Below are 19,919 nucleotides of genomic sequence, written 5' to 3'. Positions count from 1 at the left end.
TGTTAAATTTTGTTCAGATTTATTGTTGAAGCTTGGACACTTAGAAAGTTTAAGGAAAATCAAATCAGGCATTTTTTCTGGAGACAACCACTGATAACCACTGACTTTTTTAATCAACCCTAAAAAATGACAACGCTTAAAATTTACGACGGTGCAGAATTAGCAGCAAATGATCACGTGGAACATTTCAAACTATCTAGACAACAGTGTTCACCAAAGAAAAAAATACACGGACAATCGAACACGTCCAGTGACAGAAGTAATTGTTCGTGTACCTCAGAAAGCAAGATGTCTTCCTGTGATGAGGGTTGTGACAATATGTGTTCCCTTGATCAGGAAACGATGGACAGGTGCGTGCAGTGGCTGAAAGGTCTGCCCAACAAGTTCTCTGCTATTCATTTACAATGAACTTTTGTCATCATGAGCTGTGCTTTGTTTTATTTTATCATGTGATAATTCATGTCATTGTGAGTCTGTAATTATATTTTGTTTGTATCTTTATGTACTTACGGCCAAATCAGTATACACAAAATAAACGTAAATGTGAAAACATAGTGAGAGTAGACTGGAACCTAAAGTATCCACGTGCTCGACTCCCCTACAACAACATATACAGTCATACATGTCATATCTTCATTACGTGTTAAGTTTTGCCATGTACACTACTCAGGAGAATTCATGTTCTTCTTATTTTTTTTTCGGGAGAAATGCAATATTTGTATTTTTCAACATTCATGTTCAAGATTGTAAATGCATGAGATTATATATTTTATATGGATGATTTTACAGAATTATATGCAATAAATAAAGTGCTTTAATTGATTTTAAAATTTACTTTTTTGTTAACAGGAAGCAATGCTTATTGAAACATTAAATAAGACTTTGAATGATTATAATTATCATTTTCTTTCAAGTCGTATACATGTACTTTGTTAGTTACTTTAGTATGTATTTGGAGATAGACGAAATTTCAATGCGTGAAGGTCACACATCATACCGTGTAGCAGGTTTCTTAAGCGAATGTAAAATTTGGCGTTTTGCTTCCTCAAAGGTATGCCGGTAATTTTGGCGGAACTTTTTTTTTTTGGTGGACACAAAGGTTTCATGACGTTGAAGTTTTTAGTATGATTAATATACGTTTGAATACTGATTTAGGCAAGAATTTGAGTAAGAACCAACACCAGATGAAAGATATATTGTTTAACAACACCGATTTAAGTTATTTTTCTTGTATTCTATACTTAGACTCAAGGGTGCAATTTTAGCGATTTAGATTTTAGCGGGCTACTTCAAAACCGCTTAAATAAGCCAAAGTTAGAGCCCCGCTAAAAATTCCCGCTATACGGTATTACTATCTGAACAATAAGAACTCTCAATCACTTTTCCATTAAAATGAACAGCTTAAAAGCCAGTTGAGATTGACGGTAACTGTAAACCTAGAAATGTCTGCCTGGGGGAAATTACTGCGAATTTTGCAATGATCATTAATTTTGCGAAGAGTAAAGTTTCGCAAAATTTATCACCATGCGAACAGTTTGAAAAAGAGGTATCGTACTAAATAACAAACCAACTCATTTGTCCCCAAAGCCCCAAGCAAACGCTTTGTAACATGGAAATCGCAAAATTTTATCCCGTAAAAGTATGTATGTTTTCAGCATACGTTTTAAATACGTAATGTACATGTTTCTCTTTTTAAAAAAGGGAAAAGAGACTTGGGAAATGTGTAATCTTGCATAAAAGAAGTTAATATAGGATATGGTAATTGCTATAAGCTCAGGCAATACCTGCCTTATTGATAGATTTTTAAACAAGTATTATTTAATTAACCGTTCACTGGACGATGTGACTACAGTTCTGAAAGAAAACTCAAAGGAACTGTTCTGTGTATACAGCATTGAAGGGGAATGGGTCAGTGGGTAAAAAACGTTATACGTGTAGTCTTGCAGATTAAGCAAGAAACTAGAAATAGGAAAAGTTCTTAGATTATCTGCCACGACTTTTTAGCCTGCAAAAGTTAATCTGACAATACCTTTGAATTAGTATTGATCAAGCATTGTTTAGGGGATTTGAGAGAATTAAAGGGAAGTGGAGAAAAACTGGTCCAGGGTATGCATTTTTGCCGTTTTGGATTCGCAGTATAATACAGCTAATTTCTTTGTCCTGTTGAATGATTGTTCACTATTTCAGGATCAAAGATCTCTTCATGTACTTAGACATAAGAACTTCAGCAAACGAAAAAGTTTCAATTTGGAATAAAAACTTTCTAATTTGGGAGAGCTATGTATTAATATTGACATAAACCGGGTAATTGTTTATCAAATAGGAACATATATTTAAATGTTAGTATATAAAAGACCTTTAAAAGACTTTTCTGATTAATGACCTCTGAATATATATATTCCAAAATCCCGACAATCAAAATGTCAAGCAACTCTAAATAGATAATTGAAGCAACACAAACAAAATTCACCCCTTCTTTACAATTCTTAATGATGAATGACATCAAAAGTCGAGTGAAGAAAAGGACTAGGATGGGACTTGCCATGTTTGGTGCCATGAACCCCTTATCAGACGTTATAGGAATAATTCGGAGGCTAAGAGTAATACAAAACGTGCAATTACTAGCAATCAAACCTTTACAGACATTCTTTTATGAGTCAGTGAGTTTCAGTGTGATTTGATGGGTAAAGCCGTTTATCTTCAGACATTTCAATTTAACGGCTTAACGGATTACAATAGTTGGTTATGGAACATTGAGTGAAATTTCATGCAAATGGAAGGAAATGAAAATAGGTTCTTCATTGTTACTTGACTTTTGAGTGATAGGAAATAAATTAAACAAACAAATATTTTCATCATTTTGTTGATTTAATAAATAGGGCATACAAGAATGAATACGAGACAAAACAATATTAAATCCCATATAGATACTCTGAAAAACAATTTGTCTTGCTTTGTTAAAAAACCTGGTGGTATGCAGCGCACGGCACGTAATGCTGTATTTTGTTCTTCTGAAGGGTAGTCTCAGAGAGGTGTCATAAAGCCGTCGTAAATAATATCAGTCAATTGATATCAAAAAGCAATACAAAATAGTACATATTGAGGGGGCAGTAAACATCGGTTGTAGTACACAGTCATATACTTGATGTCCCTGATCCGTCTGGAATATCATGCTCTCTTCATATGTCTCCATGGATCGCTTCTGTGTCCTACAGAAGATATTATGTGTATATTGCTGTTTGTTTTTTTTCTATTTTTAACCCTTATTTGTATGGCACTGCCATTTGCTACTTGTCCAAAATCTCCCTAACAAAAAAATGTTATACTAAACTATTACAAACTATTGTTGACTATATATAGTTAACTAAAGTATATCAAAAAGTCAAAGTTATCACTATAGTAAATCAAGTTTTCATGAACAAGCCTGCGGCTACAATTAAACCAATAAGAGAAACTCACTTTTAATACTCATAAAATGTATAGTCAAGTTATTTTATGTAAAATTGGTTTATTTTATCTTAAGGTATTTGAACAGTTCCTAACATCATTTCATTTTACAGTCATTTTGGTTTCATTTTAGTTTTCTTGAAGATGAATGTACAACATATATCTTTTACAAGAATCCTTTTTTCCCTTTAATGTGTAAGTTTTAAATTTCTCCAAGATTTTTATTAATAATACACATTCTTGTATCTTTGCGAACGATTTTTCTAAAATCATCAAACAACATGCTCACATAAATCACGTGCGACACCTAAATTGCCAATACATTTTTATGAGGTTCATTAAGTCTGGGTTAGTGATTATCCTTTACCCGATTTAGATTTATTAAGCCGAATTACTTAAACATGTAACTTCTATCCAATTCATTAAGCATGGTATTAATATTATTTAACTTTTCAATTGATAGAAATCCAACATACTTCAATATTACGCTCTATCAGTAAGTAAATCGTGTTATCTGAAAATTATTTTTGACAAAAGTTTACAAATTTTACTCAATATTAAATGCTTTATGCAAATGGACATTTACTAAACTTTACTATTTTTTTTTCAAATGGGTAATACATAAACCTCTTTGCTAAGCTCACAAAGACACGTGTCGAAGATTCCCCCCCCCCCCCCCCACTCCTTTACATATATACAACAAACATGATGTCAATAGAAATACAGTCATAGAAGAAAGTTAAAAATCATCGGTGAATGAAGTATATATTTAGCTTAAATATCAAAAAAGCAAGCGTTGGCCAGTCGAGTCGAGACTAAAATGAAATATGAAGATAACGAACAATAAACTCAATAGTCTAATGAAACAATACAAATTGTGAGCAGAGCAAACGCGGACCTCTGAAAATATCAGAGGTGGGATTAGATGCCAAGGAGGAGTAAATATCCGCTGTTGACTGGTCACACCCGCTGTGTGCTATTTGTCATAATTGGGTAAACGGTGAAATCCGTAGTCAATTCAGTGTGAAAATACATAGTGGCCTAGAACGACGTTAGTCAACATTCGACCTATCGACAAATTGAATTTGAAAATAAGGTTATTGTATCGACCATAGAATTTGTGAAATGTTAACTTCAAACGAGATTGTAGATACTTTTATCATCAATTTGTTCGTAAGTTGCCTGCCTCGTTTTAGAAATGGTTCATACGAAGAACTTCCTCTTGTGCAATAAATTAACTGTAAGACATAAACCCCTTATGAAGGCGCTAATGGTATAAGGGAAGTTAACGATAGAAAAGTTGAAATCATCACGTTTATAAACAGATTTTTATCAGACTCCGCTGTCAAGTTCTACTTGAATTTTTCGAGTTTCTTTGATTACAAGTTCCATACATTTCTAGCATCTTTGAATGATAATGTAAAACAGTGTGAAAGGTAAATGTTTAAACATTTGATTAAATATGGCTGATAAGACATGAACGAGTACTCTGTAGCATTTGCAAATTATCGCAATGAAGATAGCAAAGTACTCCACAAATACGTGTGTATTTTTGATGTTCCAACAAAAAATATAAATACCTGCAATATGCGTAACAGATATAAAATCAGATTTCAACCAGAAAGAATATTGTTCTTTCACTAATGATTTGATATTTATTTGAAATTCGAAATCTTCTCTTGCAAACCTGACTCAGATTTTGTTTTAAATTCAATTTATATTATAGGATGTACACGTGCAAAATTTGATTCAAAATTTCTGCAATGTATACCCTCCATGTAGATATAATACATTTTCTATTTTTGTCTACTTCTTAATACAAAACAAACTTTCTCGCAGATTTTCATTGGTAACTTCCAATAACTACGCGTTAAAATACACACAGTTCCTACGAGTTTGTGTAATCTAGATTCCTTAAAATATTACCGTGTCCGTAATAAAACCTCTACCCTTTGGTTCATGGCAGTTCGTTTGGAGTCACCAGGTGTACTGATAGAAACAGATCGATAATTAATCAATCGGACATAGGTAAAGTTCAAAAAGTTGGCCGTAGTGTACCAGTGGAATGAGTGGATGAATTTAGGGTCAGCTAGGTCGCAACAAAATGCAAAACACGTGTTTTTTGTGAAAGCAAGACTTCATTATTTAATGTTCCTTAATGTTGATCATCTGAGGCCCTTTTCACAAGGAAAATAAAATTTGAAAATTCTGTGATTTCAATTTTATCTAAAAGATTATTCACAATGTATTTTAATGTAATAGGAATATAAGATATTCTGTGTCCTATATTTTGGAGATTTGGTAAAGTCTTATTCGTAAATGTAAGATATTTTGTAAAAAGGTCCACTGATTTGTTCTTAATAGGTTTTGTTTATATATTCGGATTTCTCTTGCTATATAATATTCTTCATAATTTCAGAAGTATTGGTGGAATTATAAAGGGCAATCTAATCCAAAATACCAGTACGCTAGAATAAACAAAAACAAAAGGTTTTGTATATTATTAAGTGGATGCATTAAAAATCCAGTATATTCCAAATTTTGTCCTATGTGTATTTAATTACGCTTCTTAATCCCGTCCTACATTTATTTAGTTTAAATTAGAAGAGTTAGTGGGTTTTTTTTTTTATTAACTGTCATTGTTAAGTGTTACTTCTTGCCACCAGGTGCTCTCTAATTACATTTGTTATCGTTTACATGTAAAACTTTTTTTTCAGGGTACATTTGATCCAAGAGAACTTTGGAGATTGTTTGATTGTAATTTATGACTTCTTCAAGGTAGTCTGATCTATGTGGTAGCTTGATTCTACAGAACATCAAAATCATGTCTGTTTCCACATTTCCTTACTATGTTGTTTTTACTTCTACAGATTTTTTTTTTGTTCCTAAAAGACTTTTTTATGTTTTACCTTTTCTCCAAAACTTTCTGCAGGATGTTTCGAAATCGTTTCTGTTTCTACAAAACTTTTTCAGCTTATTTTTGCCGTTCAAAATCTTGGGTGGGTCTTATTTTCCACAAACCCTTTTCAGTTCAAAGTCTATCGGTTACCATAAAACGTATACGTTCTAAATCTACGTATAACGCAGATCTATATGTCATTTTGCAGGATTAGTGTTCTTGTCGTTCTTTCAGATTTACATTCATCATGATCTTAATTGCAGAAGTTGATGCAGATAAGTGTTTCATGCGTGGAAATCTCCCTAACAAATGCATGCATTTATATCTATATCAATGTATTAGTAAGTATACTCTCAGCCAACCAAGCCATCATCCCTCAGGTTGAGTAAACTTACTTAAAAATTACAAAATTTTTAATTTGAATTTTTTAAAATTTATATATGATAAGATTAAGAACATAGACGTCATCAAAGAAGATGATTTGAAGGAAAGATGCACTGTAAGCAAGTGTGTGTTAATATTTGCACTTGGGTTTGTTTCTAAATTATTTCTTCAAATATTTGACAATGAAAAGTGATCTGTTCTCATTCAAACAGTTTGTTGTTTTATTCTAATCACCACTATTGATAAAAATTCGAAGTTCGATATTACTGAAAGCTATGGTTTTTTTCTTGCATGAACATAGGGTTATAGAATGTGAATTCTGTAATTCCAGAAAAGAAAACAGATTATTTGTATGCTTCTTGAGTACAACCATTTTCGGCTGACGAGAGATTCATACCTAAGTTTGACAAATAATCGATAGAAAAGTATCCGAGCTGTCACTTAGCATAAAAGATCCTTTAATCCACTACTTTACCACAAGGAGTAGGGTAAACATAGTGTACGTCAACGCATCACATTTCCAGACGGGTATGCACTTATAAAGCTGTACTTTTGTTATCAAAATCCTCCTTGCAACGAACATCACAAATTTTATCGATTTTTAATATATTTACGCAATTCAGTGCATCTGTGAGATTTGATTTATATTAACGGGACTTTAAGAATTTAAGGGGAAAAACGTTTATAAAGAAAAACGTAGTGTAAGGTAACTTTGGAGAGTGTCTTCCAAATCTCTCATTGCATAAAAACATCTACCTCTTCAATTTAACGTTTATTTTAAAAAGCCTTCAATTAGGAATATATATTTGAAATTTATTAATGACATTGCCATAAACACATTTTTAAAGACGTATTATCAAAGCGTTTAGAAAATCTTTTTTAAAAAGGTAGAGATACTTCGAGAGCTATAATTTACATGACAGACATGTAAAGTGCATTTATAATGAAGTGAAGAGTTCACTCCTTCCATAACCATGCGATGATGTTGATTTTGTACTGAATGTAATGGAGTGAATCAATTAAATGTCAAGACAGGTGTATTGTAGATCACTTCAACATTTTCCGCGCCTATCAGTTATCGACACAATATTCCTTTTAAACATGATTTGATTTCCTTTGTGATTCAATCAAAAAATCAGGAAGCTCGTTAGTTCATGTTTAAATGACTAGGAAATATGTCTATGTATACCGCATATACATTTAAAATTAATGACGTGCATGCGCCTTTTCAAACATATCTACCTTTGCAGTGAATACACTAAAACATTGTTTTCCATTTTTGTCATCAGCTGAGAGTTTTAAAATTGTCTGTACTTAGATCGATGGCCTCTATCGTGTCAATGACGTCACCAAAAACCAATTAAAGGCTCTAAGTTTTATAACTTTAATTCCTGTCTAAATTAAATAAGCGACTGACATACCATCTAGAGTTGTGAATGAAATTGAAAATGATTGATCGGTACGCTATTGTCCAATAGGACACAATCAACTACATCTATAGACTACATGATACAATGGCTTATAGTCTCCCTTGAAATTGGGACTTGACAGACATACCGTCATCATCCTCACAACGTCATGATTAGAGGTCCTGATCGAGTCCATGTGTGGACTCGGGACCCCTTTCACGTGGACTCGTGGGGATGTACCGTCATTTGCTTTTAATCATATTGACAACTCATCCCTTTTATATGTTTGATTGGGAGATCGAGCTATGCCAGAAAATGAGAGCGTATTTTTAACAGGGATGAATCCAGCTTTTATTTCAATACAGGAAATAAAATTTTCAGTCAATGACGATTATTTCATGTTTATACTGTCTGAATATTAACACTGTTGAAAATTGTCTCTTTTTGAGATACTGCTACCAATAGTAAACATTGGTAGTCTTTTAAACGGTCGAGGAAAAAGGGTTAATTTTTTATATTCAAAATATTTCAATAATGTACTAAAAAGTTATTAATTAATTTTAAAAAATCTATATATCTCTCAAATATTTCTATGTGAAATAGAGTCCGATTATTTCTAATATTTTGTATATTAACAACACTTCACACAATAGGAAACATGTAAGTGGTAAAACTACTGATCCAAAATAATGCGGAGTTTGTGAATTAAAACAGATGCGGGGAGGCTTTCCTTTCTCCGTCCTACCCTGCGCCCTATGACCCTGCATGGCCAGATGTGTACATGTACATGACCAAAGAGAGATAACTGTGCATTGTACATGTACATGCATATTGTTTTCATATCAAAATAATCGAATCAGATCAGATGCATTTATGTTCGACGTTTATTATCTATATGACTTTTAATATAAATGACTTAAAAATGATTAAATGAACATCAAAGTAAAGTAAACCTCATTCTGTTTATAGTCAACATTCCGGAAATCAATATTCCGTTGAAGGCTAACAGAAAGTGTTTACGTTGTATCTTCCTTTTTCCGGTTGCCATCCACATAAGGTTATTGAAATAAACTTTTAACCTACAAATCTAGCATTATCTATTGAATCGTTCAGTTTTATTTTCAAAAGGTCATTTATTTGCAATCTGCAGGTATAAAAGATACTTTATTAAGTGTTTTAATGAAGATGGCTTATTCTTTTCTCAATATATCTGTTCTTGTTTACATGCTGTGCCATGAGAGTTCGATGTTTTTAAACTAGTTGTTGAGTTTTTTCCGAATCTAAGTCGTAAATTTGAAAATTAAAATTCATTAAACATGCTAATATTTTCAGTTGTCAACAATGTATATAATTTGGCGAAGTGTAATGTTGAATGTTGAATACTTTAATGTGGGTACTCATCAAAATCCATTACGGACATTTAGTGACAAGGAAACTATTTACATGCGTGCGGTGGAATTGCAGTGTCCAAAAATGGCTAACCCGAACATATATACAGGTCTAATCTCGGCGAGATCCGTAGAGGCTAAAAAATTTGGTCTGGTGTCTCTACGGATCTCAGACTAGTGTCACATAATCTCATTCGGGGTTTCGTGCCCAGACTTTGACTGCTTGTTTTGATTAATATGGACTGAAATGAATTAGCTGTCCACTTCAACTTTTTGCTTTGGATATCCTTTTAATTCCCTATCACCATAAAACTTTCGTTTCTTACCTCTGAAAGGTTTAAATCCATCTAAATGTAAAGTTGTTGATTTTTCATAGCAATAAGCTATTCGTTTAAACCTCCGATGCTGAAGAGTTCCAGCAATAGTCTGCTTCAAATACTTTGTTCTACTACTATTTCCTATAGAAATGAACCATAGTAGTAAGTATTTGAATGAAATAACAAAGAAGACCAGTTCTGGTGAACATGATGATTGATTAGTAATTATTCAGCACAATGTGGTGTTATCATACTTATCCATGCCTTACCGCTCACAAGGTAGTGTACAGTTACTCAAAGTTCCTGAAGAAAAGATGGTATCCAAACTTTGTAAGGGAATGGTGGGTTAGAAATTGATTAGATGTGTCAAATTTTCAGGCAGCTGAACTATTATCAGGACTTGCTCTTGGTCCTGTAGACTAGTGTCTCCTTGCTATTTAATTGAAATATGGTAGCACTTGTGACACATTCTCAATCATTTAATTAGAGGAATTATGATCTTTTCTGAGCTTTAGGGATATCATAGGTGCATGTTTACTTTTACCGTAAATATTATGTTCAGATTATCAATGAGTTGAAAGGTTCTGGAATGAAAAGATGTGGAATACAAATTTTTTTTTCAGTAGCCAACTAAATAAGTTATATACAGTAAAACACAGTTACAACAAACATCCTTATGTCATGTATAATGAATTCATGTAAGAGTGAAAGAATTTCATATTCCCTGTAGTATAAAAACATTTACTGGTAATGCTTAATAGATATAATGAATTACAGTTATAATGGATCAAATTGTTCATCCCTGGCACTTTGCTGTAAGTGTGTATTACTCAATACTGTACCTTTTGTTTTAAACACATGCAGTAATGACACAATTTTGTTTTGAACACTTGCAGTAATGGCTCCAAGAACCAAAGGGTCAAAGAAAGGGGACAAAAAGGTGTTGACAGAAGTCATCACAAAGGAGTGTACCATTCACCTTCACAAGAGGATTCATGGAATGTAAGTCATTTAGCACAGATAGTTTAGACCTTAAATTAATATGTTGACATTGCGACCATGAGGGCGAGCGCAGATACCTTTTCCATGTTTTCAGTGTACTGTGTATAAACTGTATTTAGACCTGTCTCTTCAAACCACACGTGACATTTGATATATCTAGACTCTGATGTCACATGACGTTGTATTTAGGTTGCATTACCAAACCAAAGCCATTAGTGCTGATTTTAATGAAGAACGTTTTATTTACTATTTTATCTGCAATATATCCATTAAATCATAGGGATATACAATTTTATCGATTTACCAGTATATCCTGATTTTTAATTGCACAATACATATTGTGATACAGAGACTAAAATACTGGTATTTAGAACATAATTAAAAATTTTGGAAATCATTCATTCATTTGTTCAAACATTTGAATTACAATTACTGGAAGTGTAAACAATGTTGTAAAATAACGACATTCTAGCATCCAAACATGCTTTGATATATATGAAATAATATAAAAAGAAAATGAAGTTACATTTTTACAAAATATTTGTCAGAAAAATTATGGAGATTTATTTATTAATTTAAAATCATAGGTAAAATTGCATGTAAAAATATCATGATATTATCTTGATATTTTTTAGAAAAAATCATTGTATATCACGATACGAAAATTTTTGCAATACCTATCCCTATTAAATCAAGGCAAGTTTATTTTTTTTGTAGAACTTTTGTTGTTATTCTCGCAATGCATTGTTGGGCCAGAGTTAATGCAGAAAAAATTCATTTGGATCAATGTGCAGAGTCCGAATTTTCTCTTTGCCCAGGCATTGCTTTAAGAGCTAGCAGTGATGAGCGGCGCTTCATGCTGCTCTCTGCACTCGCTATAAATGTATAATGTATGCCTTTTTTCATGGAAAGACATCTCTGTTATGTGAGAGAGTGTTATGTGAGAAGAAGTCTTGTTTATTAACAGTGAATATCATAACATATATTGAGAAGTGCTAATTTCTCATTTCTTGCTTAATGAGTGATTTTGAGAGACAGTTACCAGAATTTGTATATTGCAAAGGCTTTTCAAATGAATTGATTTTATTCCAGTGGATTTAAGAAGAGGGCACCCCGTGCTATCAAAGAAATTCGCAAATTTGCTGAAAAGATGATGGGCACCCCTGATGTTCGAGTAGACACAAGACTTAACAAACACATCTGGTCTCAGGGCATCAGGTAGGAGGTCTAGATAGAGACAAAATTAAATTAAATGAGGTTTGTCCATAAAGTTTGTAGATTAATGCTTTAATTTTCATAATCATGATCACTGCCAAGCACGTAAGATAATATTTTAATGTAGACTATGATTCTGTAATTAAATAAAAATTAAAGCAAAACACTCTACAATCTAATTAAAATTAGATGTTCCGAATCCGCTACTGCTTCTCAAACATCTAACAACATCCCACTAGGGGTCACGTCAGAGCGACCTTTCGATTATGAATAAGATTCAACCTTCTGTATACGATTCTAAAATTAGTTCCACGGCTACATTTTTACATTATTGATTTTCAGTAGACTGTCTTATGTTGAATTAAAGTAATTTTGGTATAAATTGAACGTATAGTCCGCCAATCTGGCATTCTTACCTAAATAATGCAAACGAAAATGAAAAAATTACATGTATACGTCTATATATCCCGCACGTCACATTCACATATAGCACGGTCTTTCCCATGCATATTTTGTTTACTACGAAACCCCTCGGGCGTTTAGGTTTGGCAGTAAAATAAAGAAACGCATCCGAACTATAAGCCAAGATTTCAGAGACGGCGATTTCATTGGGTAATCGAAAGGTCGCTCTGACGTGACCCCGAATGGGATGTTGTTAGATGTTTGAGAAGCACTTGTGGATTCGGAACATCTAATTTTAATTAGATTGAACACTCTATTTTATGAAACCTATAGGTGTAAATACTTTGTATATGCAACCACACAGCCAAGTCTTAAGCTAGTTTCTAGATAATGTAAAAAAAATATGGGTTTTGAAATTCTGTCATATGTTTGTGGACTGTGTTTCTTATTATGCCTCACTTCCCAGTGTTTCCCATAATTTTGAAATTCATTTTTGGGAGTCAAAGAGAATTTTTGAGGGTCAAAATATATTCTGGTTTTGCTTTCAGTTCTTATATTAGCTATGCTTCCTCACATCATAATTTTATATTTAAAAAGGTGAATGTTAAATATTATAGTACTTGTTCTTTTATTTATGCATTTTACCAATTCCGCTATTTGGGTTTCTTGGAATACGCATCAATCAAGTGGCAACATCTTAAAGTTGTTTGAATGTTTTGCAAAACTGTTCATTAATGATTTGAGCTTAGCTGACCTTTCTACAACCAACATCAGCCTTTTTGACAATGCCAAACTGAAATAAATATGCCGATGTCATATGTGATATTTTTATTCAGATTTTCGGTTTTGTTAAGAATTGGATAGATCGTTCAAAAATTTAAATAGATTGTTGACATTGATATATAATTCCAATATCTTTCGCTAAGTATTATTCCCAAGACATAGGATGTTTATGAAGTCCCAAATTTCCCCCAGACAGAGGATGTTTATGAAGCCTCAAACTTCCCCAGACAGAGGATGTTTATGAAGTCCCAAACTTCCCCCAGACAGAGGATGTTTATGAAGCCCCAAACTCCCCCCTTTATGAAGCCCCCAGACTTCTCCCAATGCCCTGAAACATTATTTTATTTATTTTTGTTGACTTATTTTTCAAAAAAATTCTGACATATTGCATATCATTTTACTCAGGAATTATTTATATTTTAAACAATGGCAAGAACATAAGTGATTTTTAATCATCATAGCAGAAAATTTATCAATAAAATTACGGAAGATCAGTTATGAAATAAAATTAGAATTTTTGACTGACTAGTAATTTTGAAAATATATAAAAGTGTCATGAGGTTTCAAAGATTGAGAGTAAATTTGCTTGCTTGATTAAATGAACAGGTTGGGGGGAAACGTAAATTCCGCTATAATAGTGGTATACCACTATTATAGTGAGATTCCGCTATATTTTCAGCCGTAGTTGTCCTCGATTTCATCAAATAACATACTTGCTGTTTAAAGCGCAAGTTATGATGGGAATGAAAATGAACAATAATTGGCATCCTTACATATTATGAATTTTATTTAATTTTCTGCCGATGCGTTTGATAATGCGAACACACTTTTTAAAGCGGAAGTTACATTTTTAACATAGCAACCAGTGATTGCGGTATTATTGAACAAAGACTGACTCTTAATATCTCTCACACATGTGCACATATTAGTGCTTGTAATAACTTTCAACTCATTTTGGAATAGGTTTGTCGAATTTATAGAAGAAAAGGTGATTTTTGCCTGCATGGTAACGGGTACGGAGGCCCGTTATGACAAATGAAAAAAAAAGCTCAGCACATGTACAATTTAATGGAACCGATTTGTGTCGTCTAAATTGTAAGCAATATATATGATATGTCACTTTTCGAAGTAATCTTAAGTTTGTGTATAATGTTTCCCTTCTTGATGATGAATCCATGAATTTAAATGATTATTCTTAGCAAGAAAAGAAGAATTACACTTGTGCATGGAATTACCTGTAGACGTGACGTAAAATAAATTCTGCATGATTTATTGATTCTCTAACTTGCATGAAATTTTATATTTAACTACGATATGCACTGGAAAAGAAACAATGAAATCCTATTTACGAGAAGTAGATTATTCTGTTGTAAATAAACGAAATACAAGGAGAAACAGAAATATGAAGATAACGAAAAAAGGCCATTTGAGCAATAATTTTTTTGCAGAGCAAATAGGTAGGATAAGGTGCTATGGAGGAGTACGCATCCCCTGTCAAGCATGGACTTTGCAAAATTCATTTATTAATAGTTATCATGAATTAGTGCATTGTTGTCTCGCCACAGCCGCTAAAATATTAAGCCCGCTTTTTTAACTACAAAGAAGCCATTATATACACATTGAATTGTTTTCGCATACGGTTATTTTTTTGTTTTTTTTTTTCCTATCACGACAAGGAACACACTTGTCGGCAGGGGATGCTCACTCCTCCATGACACCTGATCCCATCTTTGATGTTTTTTAGAGGTTCGTGTTTGCTCTGTTTAAAATTTGCATTGTTTCAATGGACTTTTGAGATCGATTACTGTTTGTTATCTTCATATTTCATACAGTATTTCAAGCAAATTGAAAAAAAAAATTGAACCCATTTAATTTATTTTCTGTCTTAAAGTGCAAAAATTTGAGTGAATTACATTATATTTTTCTCACATCTATTTATTTATTTTCTGTCAGAAAATGTACAAAATTAAGTGAAATCAATCATTGCATTTTCATCGATTTATTTATTGTATTTTTCTGTCTTAAAGTGTATTAAATTCTACAAAACACAGGTATATCTAAGTTGGGATGTAATTAACATAAATGTTATAAACACAAATGAACGTTCAACTCATTTTGTTATTTGCAAGCGGGAATAGGTGGATTTGTGATTTAAAAATAAGGGGGGGAATAGGTGGAAGACCCTCTTAAAACCGAGACCCCTTGTTGTTCGTAATGTATATCGAATCAATAATTTAAAACATTAATCCCACATGCAGGTAATATGGTATGTTGCTACATAATAAGGGAAGTTGACGATAGAAAAAGTAGTTATCACATGTACCATGTAAGTTTAGTTATTAGTTTGCCATCAATCTCTTTCTCTAGTAAAATATTTAAGGAAAGAAGCAGATGCGTCATACTTCCTGGTGTCTTTTATTAATAATTTTCAACATACTTCTATTTTTTGAAAATGCAGCTATATCATAACTAAATGAACATTTAATTAATTTATGTTTCGCCATTACGTGGTTTAATCATAATACATGTATTAAGCACCAATGTTTCTTCTGAGAAATTATGCCAAATATTCCCAACAAAAATCGCTTATACATATAATTTTTGAAATAGTTTTTAAAAAGATTTTTCTTTTTTTAATCTAACTTTACTTGTCATAATACAAAAATTAATATTTCAAAAAATTTTGTTTAACTTTCCGGAAACTTATGTCATATAATGTATATGTAATTACCTGCAGAAATGACATCTTATATCATTGTTTACGATTTATTGCAAAAACTATACAAATCGGTTTCATCAGAATAAAGTAAACATGTAATGAGCTTTTTTTGTTTGTCATAACGGGCCTCCGTACACGTCACCATGCAGGCAAAAATCATCTTTTCGTCTGTAAAATCGACAAACCTATTCCAAAATGGGTTGAAAGTTATTACAAGCACTAATTTGTGCACATGTGTGAGAGATATTAAGAGTCAGCCTTTGTTCAATACTACTTCAATCACTGGTTGCTATGTTAAAAATGTAACTTCCGCTTTAAAAAGTGTGTTCGCATTATCAAACGCATCGGCAGAAAATTAAATAAAATTCATAATATGTAAGGATGCCAATTATTGTTCATTTTTATTCCCATCATAACTTGCGCCTTAAACAGCAAGTATGTTATTTGATGAAATCGAGGACAACTACGGCTGAAAATATAGCGGAATCTCACTATAATAGTGGTATACCACTATTATAGCGGAATTTACATTTCCCCCCAACCTGATGAATATGGAAGCATTCTCAGTTAGTTTAGATTCAAAAGTTGTTCAAATCATAACCCCCAGGAAGTGTGGGAGAAAATTGTGATATTAGTCTGACTTTGAGAAATTGGTAACTTCTTGAGATTGAATTAAGTTCGAGACATTGAGGGCCACTGGTATAGATATTTTGTTCAGGGCAGTAATTGCAGTGGTTTAAAGGATAGCTCTAACTGAATTAATTATAATCTTGACTGTTACAATGAGACAAACAGCTTGGACAAGAAACCAGTACTAAGTGAGAAATTCTTGTTGGTAGGCATCTGAAAAGTGAATAATAACAAGTCTGACAGGCTTCTTAAAGATATTGCTGCTGGAAAAATAAATGATTGCGAGACAAGTTTCATACATGTAGAAAATGATGGAAATTGAATTAGTGTTGTGATACATATTCTATAAATTCTGGAATAATACACATTTATGATGTTTCCTTAGTTAACAGAGTTTAATGTGAAAAGAAAGTCTGGCGAAGGAATTTGTGAGCTTGTAAATTTGTGAAACCATCAGCCCAAAAGGCTGATTAAGAAAGAACTTCTCTCATGTTTTGTGTTTGAAAATGCTGTAGTTGACAAAAAGCTCTCTTGGACTACAATTATCAATTTCTGTTTGTAGAAATGTTCCATACAGAGTTAGAGTAAGACTGGCACGCAAGAGGAATGAAGATGAAGACTCTGTACATAGGCTGTATACCCTAGTCACATATGTGCCCTGTGCTTCATTTAAAGGTAAAGTACAGATGTATAGTAAGGCAGTATGACTTAGTCACATATTTGCCTCGTCCTTTATTTTAGGGATGTTTTTAGTCATGGTGTGAAAATCACACAGACTTGTCATGTAAACATATTTCATGAAGTGCCATGCTTCATGAAAAATATGCCTGTAAGCAAGTATGTGTGATTTGCATACCAATAACATTCACAAACTTAAAAAGTCCTTATATTTGCATTTTACATATTTTAAAGCAACAGATATACACTTTCAAAAATACACTTTAAAATTCAAAGAAGACAGCATTATTTCTGGAACAGAACTGTGTCTAGGCGAATTCAAAACGGGGCGAAATCGTTTGCAGGTGTAAAAGGGTGAAAATAAGACGGGGCGAAAATAACCCTGTATACAGTACCCATTTTGATTGGAATGTGTATAGTAAAATAAAATTGGTTACATTGGGATCTGTTAATTATGGTGGCATATTTCTGCCCCTTGTGTGCAAGTTATTTTTCTATCAAATATGTCGACATGCAAGATAAATATGTTGACATGCAAGATAGTTATGTCAACATGCAACATAACTGTTGACATGCAAGAAAATTGTAATCAAATAAAAATTATAAAAAATCTTCAAAAATCTCAAATATTGCCCACATGTGACGTCCAACATGCTAGATGCTACTTATTTATGTCAACATGCATTTTATTTATGTTAACATGCGAGATAAATATGTTGATATGCAACTTATTTATGTTTACATGCAACTTATTTATGTCGACATGCATCTTGGTTATGTTGACATGCGAGATAAATATGTTGACATGCAACATATTTATGTCGACATGCAACTTATTTATGTTTACATGCATTTTTCAGATACAGTTCTACTATGACCTTAATCTTAGACCTTAAAACATAGTTCAAGGTCACTGCACACCCTTTAAAAGAGACCTCAGACGAACAGATGGACGGACGGACACACTAATTACTATAGGTAGCCTGCAGAGAAGGGCCCTAAAAACGTTTTATAATCTATGGTCACGTTCTGAATCGTCAGGACATTTTATCTAAGGAAATCCAATTTATGCTTTGTTGTCCACCTCATATTATAGAAAATAATTTAAACTGCAATATTTGCTTAAATAAATTTTCGATCATTAAAATCAACTTCAATTTTACCGACAGAAAAATATAAAACAGAACCGTGCCTCATTGCACGTGTCTTGGGTAGTAACGAATCTGCACGCTCACACAAATGTTCAAATTGTGTATCACATAACTTCTTTTGCATTCAAATTTAATCATTTAATTCAAAATCTTATCATTTTGAAAAATTGATCATATTCTATAAAGTATATATCCAAAATGAAATCACAAATCGATCATATTCACTGTAAACTCTTTTGGGATTCATGAGTCTTAAGATTTTTGGATATTTACTTTTTTAAAATCATATATATATATATATATATATATATATATATATATATATATATATATATATATATATATATGTATATCCGCTACTCAACATAACTAAGTTGCTTGTCAACATATCTATTTCGCATGTCAACATAACTAAGTTACATGAACAAATTGCATGTTGACATAACTAAGTTGCATGTTGACATAAATAAGTAGCATGTTAACATACGTAAGTTGCATGTTGACATAAATAACTTGCATGCCAACATTTTTATTTCGCATGTCAACATAAATAACTTGCATGTCGACATAAATAAGTAGCATCTAGCATATTGGAAGTCACATGTGGGCAATTTTTGAGATATCTTAAAGATTTTTTATAATTCTTATTTTATTGCAATTTTCTTGCATGTCAACATAGTTATGTTGCATGTTGGCATAACTATCTTGCATGTCAACATATTTATCTTGCATGTCGACATATTTGACAGAAAAATAACTTGCACACAAGGGGCAGAAATATGCCACCATAGTTAATTGAATAACGAGGAAAAACCTAAAAAAGTATAAATGGTCATTTACACAAAACTTAATGTGCTCATAGTAAGCAGAATATTGTATTACATTACACATGAAACTGAAAGTAATTGAGTGCAGTTGGTGTTTTTTTTTTATTGTAGTCAATTGTCTCTCTTGAAATGTTTAGAGGGGCAGGGGTATGCATTTTGTAATGGGTTTAAATTTTCTCTGTTTTCATAACACAAATATTTTGATGTTTTTTCCTTGTTTAATATCTTTGTTTTTATTTTGTAGGTACACAGACCATAAATGTTGATAATGAATAAACATGTACAGAGAATGATAGGGGTTGTGTTGCTTCTTTTCTATTACAAGAACACTGTGTGGTTTAAACAACACGTACTACCCTGCAGGATTAATCAAATTAGTCCTATACATGTATGGATATCAGGCACATTGTCTAAATATATGTATTTACAGTTGATGAAAAGGGTAGTGGGTGATGTTGAAAGGAATATACAAAATGTATTGCTAGGAATTGAGTGGATAAGAGCCCCCCCCCCCCCCTCACCTTTGTTGAAAAATTTTTTTTTTTGTTTTCAGGTGATTTAAAAAATGAAAGAAAACCAATTTTCCAGCAACCCTGTTCAAGCCCATTGTAAGAAATGTTGTTTCTGACACGGCATCTAGAAAACTAACTTGTTTGAGAGTGGTGCAA

The 19,919-nt window shown here is 32.4% G+C and overlaps 1 protein-coding gene across 1 annotated transcript; it reads left to right on the top strand.

Moving 5' to 3' along the window:
- Nucleotides 1–9,155: 9,155 nt before the first annotated feature.
- LOC133173315 (large ribosomal subunit protein eL31-like) lies at nt 9,156–19,546 on the top strand. The gene is made up of 5 exons (XM_061308304.1): nt 9,156–9,196; nt 10,741–10,846; nt 11,939–12,064; nt 17,158–17,270; nt 19,496–19,546. The coding sequence occupies exons 2-5, from the start codon at nt 10,743–10,745 to the stop codon at nt 19,525–19,527; spliced, it is 375 nt and encodes a 124-aa protein (XP_061164288.1). The 5' UTR covers nt 9,156–9,196; nt 10,741–10,742; the 3' UTR covers nt 19,528–19,546.
- The last annotated feature ends 373 nt before the right edge of the window (nt 19,547–19,919 follow it).

The sequence above is a fragment of the Saccostrea echinata genome, unplaced genomic scaffold (genome assembly GCF_033153115.1).
Source record: "Saccostrea echinata isolate AGI-Se365-2 ecotype Australia unplaced genomic scaffold, CSIRO_AGI_Sech_v1 ptg000056l, whole genome shotgun sequence".
NCBI lineage: Eukaryota > Metazoa > Mollusca > Bivalvia > Ostreida > Ostreidae > Saccostrea > Saccostrea echinata.
The sequence above is the reverse complement of the archived record's forward strand: the minus strand, read 5'-3'. Positions and strand labels throughout refer to the sequence as shown.